This window comes from Cnephaeus nilssonii, assembly GCF_951640355.1.
Source record: "Cnephaeus nilssonii genome assembly, chromosome: 15".
Lineage (NCBI taxonomy): Eukaryota > Metazoa > Chordata > Mammalia > Chiroptera > Vespertilionidae > Cnephaeus > Cnephaeus nilssonii.
The window spans coordinates 22,624,828-22,645,216 of NC_137086.1; the positions used below are offsets into that span (position 1 = coordinate 22,624,828).

Consider the following 20,389-nt stretch of genomic DNA (forward strand, 5'->3'; position numbering starts at 1 on the left):
TTTTTTTTTACATAATAATTCATTTATTTTAAAAAAAAAATAGCCCAGCCAGCATGGCTCAGTGGTTAAGTGTCCACCTATGAACCAGGAGGTAACGGTTCGATTCCTGTTCAGGGCACATGCCTGGGCTGCGGGCTGGATCCCCAGTGTGGGGTGTGCAGAAGGCAGCCAATCTGTGATTCTCTCTCATTATTGATGTTTCTATCTCTCCCTCTATGAAGTCAATAAAAATATACTTTTTAAAAAGCAAATGGAGAAAAATTTTGTTGGGTGGATTTGTCAGAGCCATAGGAATAAAATGTAATCACAGGTCTTGGAGCAGGAGCTATGTTATGATCAAACACAGTATCCAAGGTTGGTGGAGAAGGAAGCGGGGGGTTGTTGGGGGGGACTGGTAAACTGGACTAAAATGGGAGGATTAGGGGGCTCAGTTTTGAATGAAGTCAAAGAATTGGAGTGATGTGAGTAAGGAGAGAGGGAGGTAGAGGGAGGTTGAGATCAGAGGGTAGAATGTAAATTTCAAAAGTGAAAATTTTAGATGTTGTGATGAGCTATGCCACCATGTAATCTATACTTAATATTAATATGGGAATGTAGGTGGGTGTTACTCAGTAATACCAGGTGTGGCTGAGGGGATGGATGGTGAGAATGGAGGGATAGAAGATGAAGAGAGCAAGGAACTGTGGGTTAAGGATATAGAGAGGCAGTGTAGCAGAGGCTAAAGCAAGAATATGGGCATAAATCCTGGCTCTGACACTTGCCACTGTGTGACCGTGAATAAATTACTTACAGGCCCTGTGCCTTAGCATCCTCATTTGTAAAGTGGGGATAATAGTGCCAACCTCACAGGGTGTTGGAAGGATTAAATTAATTATTTAAGCAGGTAACGTTCTTCAGAACAATGACTGGCATATATATATATGCTTAAAAGGTGCTTATATGTGCCACCTCCCTCCACTTCCCTCTCTCCTTACACCACTCTTACTATCACAGAGTTTCACCTAGATACTGAAGTCAACAAGGCTGGTGTCAGGGTTTGTAGTGGACAAGGCGACAGGTATGAGAATATGGGAGAAGAGAGAAGACCAGGGGAGCTTATGTGTGTGATGACAAAGGCTCATCGGGATATGATTCACTGTTTGTCTTCAAAGTTTGAAACAGAGCTGATGTGAAATATCTTTGTTATGGATGCAAGGTACATTGAAAAATGATTCTTTCAGTTATTTAGTTTCCCCAAGCCCTGAGGTTTGAGATTGCCTTTACATTTTCATGAGGATTCTCCTAGTGCCCTGGTCAGCAAACTGCGGCTCGCGAGCCACGTGCGGCTCTTTGGCCCCTTGAGTGTGGCTCTTCCACAAAATACCACGGCCTGGGCGAGTCTGTTTTGAAGAAGCGGCGTTAGAAGAAGTTTAAGTTTAAAAAATTTGGCTCTCAAAAGAAATTTCAATCGTTGTACTGTTGACATTTGGCTCTGTTGACTAATGAGTTTGCTGACCACTGTCCTAGTGTAATTTGCTTTATGAGTTTTTCAGAATAAGTCAGAGTTTTAAGGTAAACTAATAGTATTTAATCCACATATAAAGATAGACGGCGGCTTTAAACAGAGCTTTTTCAGTGAATTGGCAAAGGTCTTCATTAATTTGTAGTTCTTTAATAGTACCCATTGTTCTGTTTTAAAGATACATCATTTCAAAAGGATACTCTCTGCAGCCTGATGCATTTTACTCCAGTTTTGATGAGTCTCTTTTTTTGGAGTTTGTTTAAAAGAAGAAGAAGAAAAGAAAAAAATAACAAAAACCCTGCATAACACAAACCATTTAAAACTTCCAGGATATTTGTCTGCAAATATATGTTTCTAAATTTAATTAAACTGAAACATGTCTTGCCAAATGCAACATTTTTCTGTTTTTTCTTCAAGCAGCATTTTAAATCCTTCAAACTGTGAGATGGCGGAGTTGTTTGCTTAAACCATAACTTTGAAAGCCCAGAGGCTGGCTGCTTGTGGGTTTAAATGAAACATGTGTTTTCCTTCCCCTTATGCACAGTGAGGAAGGAAGAATTTATTGAGTAACTACTATTCTGCTTTGTTGACATTTTCTCCTCTGGTCATCACAACGGCCCAATGAGGTGTCCAGTAATAGCATGTTACCCACAGAGGCCCAGAGGTTAAGTCAGTCGCCTGAGGACACCATCTGGTATGCGGTAGAACTGGACTTCAAGCCTTAGTCCATTTGACCTCAAAATTCAGGCCTTTTCTACTGTAGTGACTTGCCTATTGTAAAAATCTATTGTGTCAATAATTTATATTCTTCCCAATGTGTTACTATCAGAACAGTTCATTTAAATGTAAGTCATTGCAAAGGTCCCTACAAAATATATGCCCCCCCTCCTCACCTCCTACCCTTCCCCATGACCTCTGTCCTCACTTGCTCAGTCTCAGACACATTTCTAACATAGAGTGTTATCCTAGGGAGCTATGGGATTACTGGACACCTATGAAATATGAAAACTACGACATGTACTTACTTTTTGAAACCAGCATCTTGTTTTATCCATCTTTGAATCCTCAATCCCAGGCACAACACTTGACATATAGTAAACATTTGTTAAATGTTGATGATGAGCCCCAAAGCAAAACATGTCACACTACAGGTAAATTTTAAACCGCATTTGACAGTCTAGTTGGAATATCACTTATACTTTAAGCAAACTGGATACCTATACAAGAGCGTGTGTATGCCATACTTTACCTTAAGGTGTTAGAGTTCTGAGCTGGCTACATTCATAATTCTCTGGAATATGATTTCAGGTGAAGCATGGCTACTCCAAGAGAGTCTGGTGTACACTAGTAGGAAAAACATTGTATTATTTTCGCAGTCAAGAAGATAAGGTATGTATGTATTTTTAATATGCTAATGAGAGGAACGTTTTGTTTGTTATGTCTTAAGTTTTTTTTCTGTTACTCTTCGGTTGCTAGCTGAAAGTTTAGACTTTTTTGATAAGGTTGAAATTTTGCATAAAATTTATTACTGAGGTAATTATATACCTACAAAGGTCTTGATTCTTAACTATATGTTTTTGCAACTTTTAATTAATGCACCTTTTTCTTAGAAGAGAAAAGCCTTTCTCTACCTCACTCCCAGCCATCAATTTCTTGTACTTTCGAGGTCTGGCAGACTAAATAAGATTGAGTGAAGGGAACAACAAACTAGGGAAGAAGAGCAGGGAGGGAAAAGAACCCAGTCCTGTCCCAGGCCCTCGAATCCCTCCATACCGTTTACCTACCCATTCATCTACCTGTTGATGTCCTGTTTATTCATTTTTAACTAATCTCCTTCCAAAAAGAACTTGAGTTATATTCACTTTCTGAGTAAAAATATAGGATATCTACTCCATGTCACCTTTGGGTTACTGAAGCTATAAAACCTGAACCAGCATGGGCCAAGACGCTCACATAAAATGAAGATGCCAGTGGCACAGAACAGCGGCTTGTGACCAATTACCGTGTTAATGAGACTAAACTCCTTGGTCCAGTGACCACATGGGTCAGTTGGTTTTTCTCTGTCCCATTTTCACAGCTTGCACTCCCCGTTCAGAGTAGCTGCATTTAAAATGCGCGCCATTATTTTCGGTGTTGCTCATAGATGGGAATTAATACAGGGCAGCCCTTAAACATGATACTTCTGAAGTAAAGTAGGAAAATGCTCACATAAATGCTACGTGAATAAGCACAATACAAAATTATATATTCGGTATAATCCCAACTAAATTTTAAGTCAGGAAAATAGAAGCCACTCTGTGTATTCCAGGTATAACAGCATCATTGATGTTTCTATCTCTCTCCCTTCCTTGCTCTGAAATCAATAGTAGGAGATGAGATCTGAGATGTCACAGGGATCAATTCCCAGGGGGCCTATCATAGTAAGGACTTTGGCTTTTACTCCCAGTAAGATGAGGGACCATTGGAGGTTTTTGATCAGAACATTGGCATGATCTAACTTATGACTAAAGGCACACTCTGGCCGCTATCTGAGGGAATAAGGAGGAGACTAGTTAGGGGGCTATTACTGTAATCCAGGTCAAGGATGATTGTGGTTAACTGGTAGCAGTGGAGGTGTGAGAAGTGACCAGGCTCTGAATATATTCTGAAAAGCTTGCTGACAGGAATTGTTCACTGAAAAGGTATGGGATATAAGAGAAAGAATAGAGTCAGTAACGATGCCAAGGTTTTTGGCTTAAACGGCTGGAAAGATGAAGTTACCAGCAGCTGAGATGGGGGACACTGCCCAGAGCAGGCTGTGGGAGAGGACTTACCAAATTAAGTTTGAGATACTCTTACACGTCTAAGTAGAACTAGTGAGTCTGGAGTTATAAATGCCGGGGTAGCTAATATATGCTGGTACTAAAGCCAGGAGCTTGGATGAGATCATCCATGTGAATGTGGATGGAAAAAGGGTCCAGGCACTGAGCCCTGGGCTGAGCATGAACATGTACGATGGTAAATGTTCTTCTTGGAGTCAGAATGAATATTTTCAGATTGCAGTTGCAAACCTGATCAGACATTTTAGAAGCTGCAAATCAGAAGAAGACTGTATTTTCCTGGAATAAATGTACTTAATTAAAGCAAAAGTTTTAGAACAAATATGCTGGATATTCAGCACAACATATATAATTGTTTTTGTCGACAAAAGAGTAGGTAAAATTTAATATGCATCAGTTTTAGGAAGTTTTTCTTGCCCTTAAATTAAGATGGAAGAAATCATAGCATTGTTTTATATTATATTATGTCTGTTAATAAATACCCTCTCAGAACACTACTCATTCTACTGTGATTTAGGATGATAGTCACACTTCTTTGTACCAGCTACCTAATTGTGTTACTTTTTCTATAAATAGTATTAAGACTATGTCTACACTTGTCCTTTTGACCCAGTATCTTAAATCAATTTGGGGGTGAGGAGGAGTCAAGTGAATGTTTTGACTGAGTTATATAATTGCTTGACTAAGTAAAGTAATCAAGCAATTATATAATTGCTTTTTCCACAAAAGGTAAATGTCTAGTATTCAAATTGTTCTTTTATATTGCAATTTGGTATTTTGGTTGTGACTACTACTTTCATAACTATGGATAATCCAATTGCCTTTAGGCATTCATTTAAGAAAAGGTATGCTTTATAAAGGTAAGAATGAAAAGGAATATGAAAAATTTTACTAGGAAAAGATTTAGAAAGTGCCTTCCTCACAATTACTAATATTTACTTTAGTTGCCTTTAGGTCAGATCAAACTCTGGGAGGCTAAAGTTGAAGAGGTTGACAGATCCTGTGATTCAGATGAAGATTATGAAGCCAGTGGGCGAAGTCTGTTATCCACACATTACACCATCGTGATCCACCCCAAAGACCAAGGTCCCACTTACCTCCTGATTGGGTCCAAGCATGAAAAGGCACGTAAGGACTTAATGGTTGATTTAGAATGGCTAATGATTTTCAAATCATTTTCATGGAAACAAGGAAGAAAACGTTGCTAGAGACTTTCAGCTCTATTTTCAGAGATTCTTTACATCCCTGGAAACAAGCCTTGTTTAAATGTGTCATTTTTCAGTCATATTGATAAAAGTGGTCTCCAGGCTGAAATTAGTGCAGGTGTAGAATAAAGGAACATTATGTTCAAAATGTGACTGTCTCAGACTGGATTTTTTGGGAGGGTGAATCTAAGGCCTCCAACCTTATAATTTTGACTCATTTTCAACAAAATTTTGGTTTAGATAAAATTGAAAATCAACTATTATTATATATGTAGTCATATATGAAAATATAAAAGTTAATATAATATAAAATAAAAAATAAAAGAGGCAACACAATTAATGGGGAAGTAATGGATTATTCAATATATAATATTTTGTGTTCATTATATATTGAGGAAATTGGCTATCTAGGAAAACATTAGTTTGTCGTCTCACACATATAGCAAAAATAATTTCCAGATGAATTTAAAGAGTTAAATGAAACAATTTTTTAAAAGAGCCTTTATCTGATCTTGGAATAGAAAGTACTTTATAAAAAAGAAAAAAAAAGCAGTGTAAGAAACACAGTAGAGATGGGTGATAGATTTGACTACATAAAATTGGAACAGAAGTGGCAAGAATAGGCATCTTTGCCTTGTTCCAGATCTTAGAGAAAAAACTTTCCATTTTTTCACCATTGAGTATGATATTATCTGTGGGGTTTTCTCATATGGCCCTTATTGTATTGAGGTAAGTTTGTTCTCAGTATTATTTTCGTTTTTTAAATTTTCTGGATTTCCTACGTATTTTGTATGTGTTATTTGTATGCACTGGGAGTCAGATTTTAAATGTGGTAGAATTTACTGTATTTCTTAAAGGAATATTAACTGGTTGTATTTATTCTAGTCTCTTAACATTATATTACTTTAATTTTATCATGTTTTTCTAAGCAACATCTATAGAACAGTGGGAAAAGTACGATGAGCACAATTCAACTGAGCCTACTTCAGAACTGTTTGAATACGTGGCTTGCTTTGAATTATTATTTAAAAATTAAAGAGGTGTTGTTTTTTAGTGTTGAAGTTTTCCGTGGCTTATGCAAGTTGTTTTTTTCCCCTTAAATCACCAAAAATTATACACTGGTTAACATTTCTTTTAATATGTTTTGTTTTTAAGGACACTTGGCTTTATCATCTGACCGTTGCAGCTGGAAGTAACACTGTAAATGTTGGATCTGAATTTGAACAGCTCGTTTGTAAATTGCTAAATATTGAAGGGGAACCTTGTAAGTTCATAACATATAAGGCTTTATGGTTTATGAAATGCACCCAAACCCCCTTGGCCTAATGGAGTTCTACTTTGTGAGCTCCTTTCCCTGCAAGCTACCCACCGTTTCACTGGCTTTGCTTGTCATGCGCCAGGATTCTCACTGTGGTTCCTAGACTCCAGGGACACCATCGTTCCCCCAAATTCCATGTCCTGTGACACCTCTGCCTTTGCTGACAATACCCCTCTGCCTGAAATGCCCCCCTTCCTTACATTCCTCGCCAACCTGATAAAATCCTGCCTACCTCAGAAGCTCCCCAGCCAGCCCACTCCAGCTCAGCATCTGGCTCATAAAAGGTTCTTAATAAATGTTAGAATTATGTCCCAGTGCACTTTGCCTTTTAACTACTTCATAGCATTTGTTCCTTTGCATTGAAATTATTTTTTATGGCTAAGGTTTCCCCAGTGAGAGTCTAGATTCTGTGTTATGCTTTACTTAATTGCAGAGATCAAATTTTATTTTGAGTACCCAGCATAGGAATTTAATAAATGTTGATGTTAAGAATGACTTCAACTTCTTCTTTATCATTCTATCTCCTCCTACTTGATTTTTCCTTTCTAGATCTTTCCGCAGCTCCTTCTCATGTATAATCATCTCCCCACCTGGGTCCCCAATCTTTAGCACATCTAAGCAACATCCTAGTGTCCTGGTAGACTGGTTTCATCCGAGAATATTAAGACCACAGTCTTCTAGATTTAATTTCTCCAAAACAGAGACATGAGAATCCCCCATGGCCAGGAAAATGAAATAAAATAATGTTGCCAAAGTTTTTTCATGACCTTTACGACTTAAAGTTGTGAGCCAGGCCTAAGTTAGCTAATTTCTAAAGGGCTAATAAATGGGAGGCCAAAATAAATGATTCTGTTTTCTAATTATATTTTACCCTGCATTTAGCCTCTCAGATATGGAGACATCCTACTTTGTGTCACAGCAAGGAAGGAATTGTTTCCCCTCTGACAACACTGCCTTCTGAAGCTCTACAGACAGAGGCTATTAAATTATTTAAGGTAAAAATTTATATGGCGTTATATGTTATTAACATTTTAATTTGAAAAAATAAACAATTTAGGCATATAAAGTTTCACTTTTCCCAAGAAAATTAAAAGTGTGGTTGTTATTATTAAGAAAATCTACTGAAATAAAATTAGGTGAATTTAATATGCTTTCCAAGTGAGAATTTGGGATTTATTGAAATAAACTGTGTGTGGTTTGGGCAATGTGAAACACTTAATATCAGAAGAATCATCTTCCATTCACCTCCCAAGAGGAGGGATTTCTCACATCACACCTAACTCAGTGTTGGGAGAGGGTCAGCACCCTTCTTCTCCAGTGCTACTCTCAAGTTCTTATTATTCAACTCCTATTAGAAACGCCTGAGCACTTGAAACGTGTCATTCAACTACATCACTCTTAGCCCATCTCTGTCATTAATCAGCTTCTGCTAACTTTTCAAATTTCATTAAGGATTTTGGCTCCCAACTCACGTACTTTCTGCCTCAGATCTTGCCGTTATGCTGAATGACTTCATTATTACTTGAATGGTCTAAGATTCCTGACCTTCTTGATGCCAGTAAGCTTCACCTCTAGTCTATTTCACCTTCCTGTTCTCCATGTCCACACCCTGACCTCACCGATCCTTAGAAGTACACCACCTCTAAAAGTTTAAATTCTGATATCTCTTTCTTTAACCATATTCTCTTAGCCTGTGAGCTCTCTTATTTTCTTACTCTTACTTTTTCATTCCTCACTAAGCCCTTTGTTTGGAGCCATTTATTTTCTTGGAGATCAAGAGAGAGCATGGTAACTTCCTCTTGGCTTTTCTTCCTTCTTAATCCAGCCTAGGTTACTTTCATTAATACTCATAGTTCCTTGGGACCCATAATTCCATGAACTTTTCAGCCAAACCCCAACCTACATCAGTGCTCCTGTCTTATCTGCTGCCACATTAATCACGTGTGCACGGCGAAAGAACATTAAACACCCCTGTGGACTGGAGCCAATATAAACCTGTGGTCTTCATTCCTCAGAGCCGACTATCTCTCCTTCTGCTTGTCTTTGGTCACATTCACCCTCAAACTTCCCCCTCAATAGTTAACGTTCCTCACAGCAAACTTACCTTCTATTTTATTAAGAAAATTAGAGGGCATCAGTCATGAACAACTCAATTCTCTTCCCCCAGTAGACATTATTTATCTATTTTCTCCTTCATTCCTCCAGTTTCCAAATATAGTATAACTTCTATGGATTCAGATCTCAACTGTACACCAGGAGGTTGGTACTTCATTCTCGCCTAGTCTCTTAGAGTCTCCGTTTTTGTGTTTCTTTTGGCTTCTTCTTGCCTCCATTCCTCCCATCTCAATAAAGTCATCTGCTTATTAGATAATATCAAAGAATTATTGTTAGTTTGGGGGGATATAATATGACATGGTGGTTATGAGGAAAAAATTTATCAATTGTAGATCCATACTGAAGTATTTATTGGTAAAAAACATGATATATATTAAAATACTCCAGAAAAAAAAAAAAGTAGAGTGGAGGTTGAATGAAACATGTTTAGCAAAATGCTAGTAATTGTTGTTGCTTGGTGATGAGTGCATGAGTAATCATTATACTATTCTCTCTACTTTTGTTTATGTTTTAATATTACCATAGTGGAACATTTTTAAAAACCCACCCATAGAATACACAACTACTGAAAGTAAGAAAGACTCTACACAAATATATTTGAAAATCTGAATGAAGTGATCGACTTTATAATAAAATATAAATGGCCAAAATTAAATCCACATGAGAATGAAAATTTAAAAATTTACCAAACTTTTAAAGTGTAGGTAATTTCAGTGCATAGAAAAAGAAGGAAATTTCCCAAATTCTGATGTGTGTTTTTTTTTTACTTTTTATTTTGGAAAATTTCAAACATATGTATGAGTAGAGAAAATATGAGGTCCAAGGTACTCTACACTCAGCTCCATAGCATCAACAGATGGCCAGTTTTGTTTTAGTTTCCCCATTCCCACTGCTCCCCAACATTGGAATATTTGAAGCCGTTCTTAATGGTCATATCACCAGATTCTTTATGTGAAGTATTACTTGGAACCAAACCCCAGAAACAATTGTACAAAACAGAGCATTTTGTGCAAAAACTAGTAAAATATTAATAAACAGAATCTAGCATCATATTACAAGAATACTCTATCATGACTAAAAGAGATTTGTTATAGGAAATCAAAGATGTCTATATATTAGATGTCTATTAACATTATTTATTATTAAGTAGACGATCATTTCTATAAATGCTAAAAAGGCATTTAACGTTCATAAAATAGTGATACTTTCTTAACATGATAAAAGTTAATGGTGGAAATCTTTTTTCACTGATCATTTTATGATGAAGTTCTTTGGCAGCAATGCTTTAGGTTAGAGGCTAAATTTATTTGATCATATCTGTCCTTAGAAGAGATAAAGACTACCTACTGCATAGTGACACAATATTAAAACCATCCATTGGTGTTTATGAACACTTTAATGTTTCTTAATAGATATTATGTTTATATAATCAGATTTAAAATCCATCCATTCATTAAACCTTTGCTTTGTCACTCTATGCTGTGTAGAGAATAAAAAAAATAAATAAGGCACAGTTTCTGTCCTTATGAAGTTTATAGGGGACAAGACATGATTAATGTTCTGTATACCCTTAAAATGAATGCATATTCTGCCTTTAGGTGGAGTGTTCTGTAAGGGTCAATTAAGTCAAATTGGTTGATAGTGTTGTTCAAGTTTTCTAAATCCTTACTGATTTTCTGTCTCCTTGTTTTCTCAGTTATTGAGAGAGGAGTATTTGGAATCTCCAACTATAATTGTGCATTTGTCTATTTCGCCTCACGATCCTATCAGTTTTTGCTTCATATATTTTATTAAGCATATAATCATTTAAAATTGTTATGTCTTCTAGATGAACTGGCTCCTTTATTATGATAAAGTGACCCTCTTTATCTCTGGCAGAATTCCTTGCTCTGAAATACACTCTGTCGGCTATTAATGTAGCCACTCTGGATTTCTTTTGATTAGTGTTACCATAATATATCTTTTCCATCCATTTGAGAGAAAAAAACTATTGTTAAGAAGAGAATCAACATAATTCATGCAGGATATCTAATCATTCCTCACCTTGACTATACCTTTTTCTTTTCTTAACCCAGACCTGCCAGCTTTTTATAAATGCCGCAGTTGACTCCCCTGCAATTGATTACCACGTATCTCTAGCCCAGAGTGCTTTGCAGATCTGTCTGACACATCCTGAGCTACAGAATGAAATTTGCTGTCAGCTCATTAAACAGACAAGACGGAGACAGCCACAGAGTCAACCAGGACCATTGCAGGTATATAGTGATACATATACATGCAATTTAAAATGAGGTTGCTGTCTTGATTGTAAGAATGATGCATATTCAACATAGACATTGGAAAATACAAAAAGTGTGAAAAGGAAAAATAGCTATTCATGTTTTGATGTATATCCTTTCAGTTTATTTATATATTTGTATGTTTCTGTAGAAATGTATGTGTTTATATGCTCTCACATTTTTCACATTACTAGGATTACAGTGTGCATACTATTTTTTTAAAACCATAGAACATAATCATTTTCTCCTTTATTCTCTAACATTCTTTAAAACATTAAAGATTGCATTAATGTCAACTACTATACATATAGGTTTTTCTAATTCTTTTTCTTATAATAAATACCTGTGCAGTATCCATCTTTGAACCTAATTCTTGTGTACAAGTCCAGTGAATTTTTTGCAGTCCTTCTCTAGAATATCCCTGTGTCTTCAACAATATTCAACTTAATTCTTCTTTTAAATTCTTTCCAGGTAAAAAGTGGTATTTCACTATTAATTTATGATACCTTTCTTTAATTACTAGTGCAGATGAGTATATTTTTCAGGTGGTGTTTAGTCACCTACGTTTACTCTTCAATGAATGGCTGTTTTAATCATTGCTTACTGACTCCTATTAACCACAGGATGAAACAGAAAATTCTTACCCTACCTGGCACACAGGACTGTACACAGGTGTGGATCCAGGTTTTGTGGCTTGAAGCTTATGCAATTCATATTTTTTTACTCTTTAAGAAAAAGAATACAAAATATGTGTTACTTTTACCCATTTTAAAAGAACATATGATCATATAAATACAATTGATAGCGCTTTTCCCAGGGCCTTGGATGGAGGGGTTCTGGGCATGAGAGGGATTCTAAAGCTTAAGCTTCATTTGCATCAAAGGCCCTTCATAATGTGGCTCTAGTGGCCTCCTCTTTCTCCACCTCCTTTTATGTATCCTGCCTCCAGCATACAGTGAAGGCATAAACACTGCCCATTCTTGAAACACACCCTATCTGTGAATTATTTCTGACCTTGCATCTGGCATTATCCTTGTTATTTGGGTTCCCCTTCTTTCTTCCCACCTTTGCAGTCCAGCCCTAGCAACATCTCTCCTGTGAATTCTTCCCTGCCTCCCACAGCAGTTAGACATTCCTTCCATTGGTTGTATTTTTAAAAATTATGACATGGTATTAACCATGCTATATTATAAATTACTGTTTTAATATATAATGCCTTCTCCTAGATTGTGGGTAACTCAGAAAGAGCAAGGACAGTGCTTTGCTTTCTCCTCCTCCTTTTTTTTTTTAAATAAAAAAATTGTATTTACTTGGAAGCATTCAGAATGTCAGCAAAACAGCTGCAACTTTTTTTTGCAATTACAGAGTGGTGTTCAGTTAACAGAACAACAATTATTTTGTATAAGCTGCATCAGAGACAGCTGAAGATGAAAAAACTACCACCCCCATATATAACTAATCTGTGCTGTGCACCAACAATAACCTGCTTTAAATTTCCATGCCAATTTACAACCCCCAGACTGTACCAGGCAAGGTTAGTGGCTATTGAAAATACCACCAGGACAGGGCTAGCTACAGACACATTCGGTAGTGTGTCAACTATACAAAAAAAGACACTGTACAGTTTGAAAACAAATCTTACACAGCCTTACATTTCCATTTCTTTTCTTTAAAAGGAGTGAATTGTGTACAGGTCTCCTTCTTTTTGATATAACAGTTTAAAAAGTATTGAAGCTACACTTGCTTGATGGAAAAAATAAAATAATACAGAACAGAGCACAGGAAAAGGATAAGTCACATATAATCCTATTACCTAATCTCTGTTATTATTTCTATATTTGTCCCTTATATATGTATGTATGTGTGTATGTGTGGGTACATTGGTTTTGTTTTGGGGTATATGATTTTTTACTATTTTTCAATCTGTCCTTTCTCAAAGCCATTGCTTCTATTTCCATGAATGAGTAAATATATAAATGAACAAAAAAGGAGCAATGTTCCTAATCTTTGATGTCAAAAGGATTATCATATATCCACATGTCTTTTGGTATCTAAGTTGTAGATAACTATATATATAACTAGATGGATTATGGATCTGACCCAATGTGGCATTTTAAATGTTTTTATGTATTATAAATGCTCTAAGAAGATAATCTATATGTGGAAGAAGCAAACACATTTGGAGTCAAGAAAGGCTACAAGCTATTGAACTTAATAAAACCTTGAAAAAAAAAAAAGGGAAGAAAGACTATCAACTTCTGTCAGTCACACTGGTTCTGACCTGGATCTCTGACTGCCACGTGGTGTCTAACCCAACGCTGTTTCTCTTTGCCAGGCCTGGCAGCTCTTGGCACTCTGTGTTGGGCTCTTCCTTCCCCATCATCCTTTCCTGTGGCTTCTCAGGCTCCACCTGAAGAGGAATGCAGATTCCAGGTGTGCAGAAAACTAGCCAGCTGACCCGTTTCTGTGGCCTCTGAAAGTCTACAACAAATCATAAGTATTTAGTATTTAGGTAGAGAATGTGCGAAACAAATGTTGGTACAGAGAACCTTGGTTACCATTTATGTGGAGCTTGGGAAATATTTCCTTTGCTATGCTAAATCTCTCATGGAAGACTGCAGTGAGATCTTGAAGCCTGATAAAGACTACTTTTTATGTGAAAAGTCTGTGTGTATTTCAAGGATGAATGACTTAGCATTCGTTATCGTTATAACAGCAACTACTTTGCTTCCTTAGTTTTCCCTATTACTATTTTTTCTCCACATTGAATTGTTTTATGTGGGAAATGCCCCTGATGTTCTTCCCTCCTTTTATACTTGTGTGTATTTGAATTACTTCCGAATTTTTATTTCCTTGAAGAAAGACATTTAAAACCCAACTGTCACAATGGCTTTTGACATTGGGACCCAAGGCAGCCAGCCGAGGGTTATCAGGATCATTTTGTCCAAGAGGTTGATGCCAGGTTGCTTAAATAAGCCCTGGGACTCAGATAAACAAATAAACAAGCACAATGAGACAAGAAACAACTTGGAAGCAGCAGAAAAATATTCTCTAGTTCATAATATGTTTTGGGGACTGTAATTGAGATCCAATCAGTGACAAATCGCGCAAAGGATGAGAAAAGTAACAGAGGTTTAATAATATCATGCTAAGAGAAACATTACTGTCAACATTAGCATAATACATTATAATAATATACACCAAGGAAAGCTTTCTCAATAATTTCATATATATTAGGTTGTCTTGATTAAATTTATCCTTAGGCTTTATCTTAAGTTTTGTGTTATAGGACAGAATTTGGAAAATATGCCATTTATTGCCAGCGATGTGTAGAAAGAACACAACAAAATGGAGATCGAGAAGCCAGACCCTCAAGAATGGAAATTCTTTCAACCCTTCTTCGAAATCCTTATCATCATTCTTTGCCCTTCAGTATCCCTGTGCACTTCATGAATGGGATATATCAGGTGAGTTAGACTTTCTATCCTGAAGAAAACATGCTGAGCCTGAAGTCCTATGTGTAACCTCTGGGCAACAAAGAAATGAGACTGTACACCTACGTTTGTCAGCAGCTGGCAGTGATAAACTTGCAAATATATTAGATCTTTTATCAGAACTGCTGCATGTTTAAACAGCTATTCTAAATAAAAAGGATTCACGCGAAAAAACAAAACTACGTTGGTTGAGGTCACCAGTGCACCTGCTAGGTGAGGAAGTAATTACTAACATTGGGTGTATACAAGTTCAGTCGCTTTAAAGTCTCCAAATCGCAGGAATTATCTGGGAAAGCTTATGTGGGCCCTCCCAGCTCTCAGATCTAGATGTTCGCTTATTAAGTGAAGCAAACATGTTCCAAAGCTAGCAATTAGTCTTTGCAGCCATACGCCTTTTATCACAGGACTCAGATACTCAACTGCATATTAAAGAAACAAACATTGAATGCATAAAAGTTCATTTGTTTTAAGTACATTTCTTGTTTATTTTTCTCATTTGCTTGAAGATTACATAGTGCAACTGTCGTTCTTGGTTTGCTTTTAATGGGTAGGCATAATATCTCTGCAAAATGTTTACAGCTGTGAAATGATCTGTCTCTTTTTAATTCAGTTGGCTGAAGCCAAGATTTCTGAGTTCTTACAGCAAGCTAATGACTAAGACAACATTAATTTCTCCAGTGGTGCTTTGGCAGTCAAAGCACCCAGATATATATGTGCCACCATTGATCATGCATCAAGTATGTCCTGTTTCCCCCCTGAAACCTAAGTTTGAAATGTACATACTTTTTCATTCAGAGAACGACTTTGTTATTTCTGTTTAGGTAGTTGGATTTGATGCATCCACCACAGTGGAAGAATTTCTGAACACTCTGAACCAGGATACAGGAATGCGGAAGCCAGCCCAGTCTGGATTTGCCTTGTTCACCGATGATCCTTCTGGCAGGGATTTAGAGCATTGTCTTCAAGGAAACATCAAGGTAAAACCAAGTCCTTTTAAGCGACAAAGAAGCTACTATTTGCTATTTGCAACAAGTTTAATTCAGGAGTTTTCAAAAAAATTTAAGCAATCTGATCTTCACATTAAAACACACTTGCAGGACTTTGTTGAAGCCGTAGAATTCCACACACACACACACACACACACACACACACACACGTTAAATAGAGGGAAAGGATTAATAATAGTAATAGTACCCTAAGTATTTAGGGTAATATGGGTGGAAGTGTGGAAACTCTAATCAAATGGCTTTCCATTTTATTCATCTACTCAGCAATATTTATTGTGTCCCAGGAGCTGGACTGGAATCCTGTGGGAATACAAAGAAGGATCAGAAATAGTCCCTGCCCACAGCACACTTACAATCTGCTTAGAGAAGAGCAGCCTTATACACTATAACTTTGAGGTCGGAAGTGATCAATGTTTTGAGAGTGCTGTGAGCATCCCACTGAGCGGAGAGGTTAAGCTCAGCATTGGAAATGAGGGAAGATCTGAACTGGGCTTTGGAGGAGGGGTAGAAGATGGACCTGTGGGAATAAAGAAGGGATTCCAGACTTAAGGAAAATCATGAGCAAAGACAGAATTGGAAGACTTTTAAACAGTCTTTTCTGGGTCTTAGTAAAATAACTTTAATATAAAGTTTCTAGTTGTGGCAACAATTAGAAATACAGAATTACAGAACCGGAAGGAACTTGAGAGAATCAAAAATTTGCAAATGAGGAAACTGAGGCCCAGAGGGGGAAATGATTTACCCCAACTCAAACAGCTAGAGCTGGGTCTGGACCTTTTCCTTACTTTATATGGTCTTTGATTGCTGTTGGGAATAAGTGCCTTGTTACGGGGTGACGGTGTTTCTGGGATTTGGAGATGACAGAATTGGGGCAGAGTAGGGGAAGAACTAGATTTATAAATAATAGCTCACAAGTTTAGAGTGTATGCAGCATCGGTAGCTCACAAAGCCTGCTCCACTTGCAAAACAGCCCGTACAGAATACGGTTTATACTTAGTCCAGTAGGCATGTTGGTTAATAGATACGGTTTCCCCTTCATCCCTCTGCCTGTATCTTCTACTGCATATTGAGAAATGTCTTATTTCTCCTCAGCTCCAACTCTATCCTGTTCAGTTTAACAAATCCAAATGTAAATTTTGAGACAGTCATTCCTAGAACACTACCTATAATAATAAAAGCATAATATGCTAATTAGACTGGACAGCTGAACGACTTTCCGGATGTTCTCCTGGACAACCTTCCAGACGAAGCCATGGCTGTGAGGGCCAAGCCCATTGCATGAATTTCATGCATCGGGCCTCTAGTTGTTAATAAATTAGTCAAAAAGTAAGTTAGTATTTTTGGCCGACTTGAGCTAAGTAAATATCAGGGGCTTTGTTGAATAACTGCTTACCACATCTTTTTGAAAACTTTTATTTACCAGTATATTTCTGTAAATGGTCAGTTAAATAAACAAACATTTATTTGGTTCCTGAAGAATTTTTGTTCTTTCCCAGTCAAAGAATGTTAAGATTGTATTCCAGATTTCTTTGGTATGACTTCATTTATTCCAATCTTTAGAAACTCAGAAGGTAGAAAAGTTGCTTCTTCAGTGACTAAATCATGAAAATATTCCTGGAATCCTCTTGTTTCCAATCTCATGCAGTCCTTCATTAAGATTCTTTTTTGAGTAAAAAATGCATTGCCACGGTCCAAAGTTAATGTGTGTCCAAAAGGATGTGGACCAAAGAGCGATTTATAATTAAATCCTAAACTCAAGAGCTTCGCATAAGCTTGAAACAAAAAGCTTTGGTTTTATCACATTCCTTGGAGGTTTTTTTCAGCGTACAGACATGCTTGGCTTCAAAATATGCCAATTGGAAAAAGTATGATAAATCCCCATTTTTCACTTTTCTTCTAGATTTGTGACATTATTTCTAAGTGGGAACAGGCTTCCAAAGAACAGCAGCCTGGGAAATGGGAAGGTACGAGAACTGTTCGTCTAACTTATAAAAACAGGTGTGTAATACCATCGCCAAACGCCCAAGTAGAAGTATACACATCTTCAAATCATGCACCTATAAGTTAACTTCCTACTGAAGAGCCTTAAAAGTTATATTTATCTGTATATTTGTTCTATAAATGATAACTCTACCACAGGGAGAAACTGTCACATAAAATTTTATTTCTAATTTTTGTCCTTTAATGTCACGAATAATTATATTTTATAAAAATATGCATTTGGACAAAGATTAGAAGAAAACTACAGGAAAAAAATAGCTGCTGTCTTAGCATAGGGTGAATTTTTCACTTTCAAATTTTTCTTTGACACTATTATTTTTTCCATAAAGACTAAATACTACAGATTTGTAGTAAGAAGAAATATTTAAGTTACCCAAGCCTTTAAAAGTGATATATTCATATTCATTCATTCTAATGCTTTCATATTCATTCTCTCTCTCTCTCTCTCTCTCTCTCTCTCTCTCTCTCTCTCTCTCTCTCTCTGTATTAATTGAGTTTCACCTACAAGCCAGGCACTTAGCTGGATGCTCCAGATAAAATAATAATGAAATCAGACACAAACAGTACCTGAACTTTTGGAATTCACAGGCTAGTGAGGAAGACAGTAGTTAATCATACAATAACTCTAATGAACATATAATTACACATTAAGTTCCTTGAAAGAGAAGAGTGTGGTTCTGTGAGAGAGCGTAACTAGAAGCTTGACATACACTGGAGACATCAGGAGGCTTTGAGGAAATGATGCTTATGTCAAAGAAGAGGCTAGGAGCGTTAAAACGGGTAGAGAAGAATGTTCAAAAGCCTATGGACGGAGGTATCTCAGGGTTTCAGAAATTGTTAAAAAGCCAGTGGGGTTAGAGCATATACCTTCTCAACAGATACGATTTTAATATACTGTGGCATATGGTCAGAAACCAGCTTTTCTCTCTTTCTCTTTCTTTTTTAACATCTCCTTTTCTTCCATATATCAGCAGGAAGTGGTACTTATTAAGCAGTGTACACTGATCAGGTCACATTAACTAGACCAAAAAAAAAAAAGGGGGGGGGGCGGAATCTGAAATATCAGACCACGAACCTGGTGGAATTATTGGTGTAGGATTGACTTCTTTCAAGGCCTACCTTTGGAATGTAAGAAGTGAAGGCGCTACTATAATAGAAATAATGTACTAGCCTTTGATCCAGACAGGATTTCTTTTTCTAATCACCCTCCCACAGAAATACCCACATAAGTGGGCATGAGTATTGCAGTATTCCCAAGTAGCTTCTTTGCCATATTTTTTAGAATAGCGAAAAATGAGTGTGTGTGGCAGTCGGAGGGGGTGCGGGGAGGGGAGCTGTGAAAGGAACAGTTAAATAAATGTGGTGCCTTCATACTTTGGACTCCGCTTATACGGTCAGCACTAAAGGCCACACACGGTGCGAACAGGCCCCTTTGACCTGGATAACCGTGGTTGTGAGCCATTGGAGCTTCTCTATTCAGGGGCTCACGAGCAGGAGACCTGAGGACACAGATCTGACTGTTAAGCTTTGGTATCTAAGGTTTAAAACTCGTGCTTTTCTGGGGATGCACAAGGTTACTTAGGTAATGGAGAGTAATGGGCTCTCCTCCTGGAGGAGCCTGTTTCCACTGATGACAGCTTTTGGGTGTGGCCCGTGGGTGACTGGGAGAGCAGCAGGCTGGAAGACCAGGCGCTCCCAGGGGGCTGTTCTGGTTCTGTGATGGCTGGAGCAGCGATTCCCATCGTGTGGGCCCGGGACCTGCAGCTCCAGCATCCTGGGAGCACATTAGAAACACAAATGATTAAGCCGCACCTCAGCCTTAAGGAGTCAGAGTCTCTGGAGTGAGACCCGGGAGTCTATGTCTCCACAGTTCTGCAGGTGATCCTTATGCAGGCTGGGTTTTGAGGAGCACTGATGCACAGGACCTAACCGGTTTGGCTCAGTGGATAGAGCTTCGGCCTGAGGACTGAAGGGTCCCAGGTTCGATTCCGGTCAAGGGCATGTACCTTGGTTGTGGGCACATCCCCAGTAGGGAGTGTGTAGGAGGCAGCTGAATCGATGTTTTTCTCTCTCACTGATGTTTCTAACTCTATCCCTCTCCCTCTCCATGCCTCTCTGTAAAAAAAAATCAATAAAATATATCTTTAAAAAATAAAAATAAATGGCATTACTTTCATGCCTAAGACTACTTCTAATAATGCATACTTTATGAGTGTTTATTAAATACATGCTAATTCTGCCTATGATGGCTACAGTTGGGACCAAAACTAAATTTGGTTGAAATGGAGAAAGATGTTCTGGAAGACACAGATAAGAATAATGCCCCAAGTCTAGTAAATACCACGCGAAAGGACAGAGAGAGTCATGAGTAACACATAATAAAGATTGCCTTAAAAAAGAAAGAAAAGAAAAGAAACCTCATGATAGTAGCTTTGACATCAGAATAAAAGCAACTCAACCAAAACGTTTAATTTTTCACAGAAGTCTGAAATGGCTGGATAGCCACAGCTCTGAGGCAGTACTGTGTTTCTAAATATGGTCTTGCTTTGCATGCATGTCGAAATAGCCTTAGACAATGAGCCCTGATTTCCAGTGGCACCGTCAGGAAGGGAACTGCTGGGGCCTATCATGCAGCCACGGACGAGGAACC

General features: G+C 37.5%; 1 protein-coding gene across 6 annotated transcripts in view; it reads left to right on the top strand.

The window, feature by feature from the left end:
- The window catches only part of PLEKHH2 (pleckstrin homology, MyTH4 and FERM domain containing H2), a 71,324-nt gene that overhangs the window by 36,896 nt on the left and 14,039 nt on the right, over nt 1–20,389 (top strand). For 4 of the 6 annotated variants that reach the window (XM_079791537.1, XM_079791538.1, XM_079791539.1 and 1 more), the window contains 9 exons: nt 2,810–2,890; nt 5,265–5,444; nt 6,681–6,789; nt 7,726–7,838; nt 11,034–11,213; nt 13,573–13,670; nt 14,527–14,704; nt 15,553–15,708; nt 17,639–17,736. In XM_079791537.1, coding sequence (XP_079647663.1) covers nt 2,810–2,890; nt 5,265–5,444; nt 6,681–6,789; nt 7,726–7,838; nt 11,034–11,213; nt 13,573–13,670; nt 14,527–14,704; nt 15,553–15,708; nt 17,639–17,736 — 1,193 coding nt within the window. The remainder of the gene's footprint in view (nt 1–2,809; nt 2,891–5,264; nt 5,445–6,680; nt 6,790–7,725; nt 7,839–11,033; nt 11,214–13,572; nt 13,671–14,526; nt 14,705–15,552; nt 15,709–17,638; nt 17,737–20,389) is intronic. The other 2 variants (XR_013814594.1, XR_013814595.1) reach the window with 2 other exon arrangements.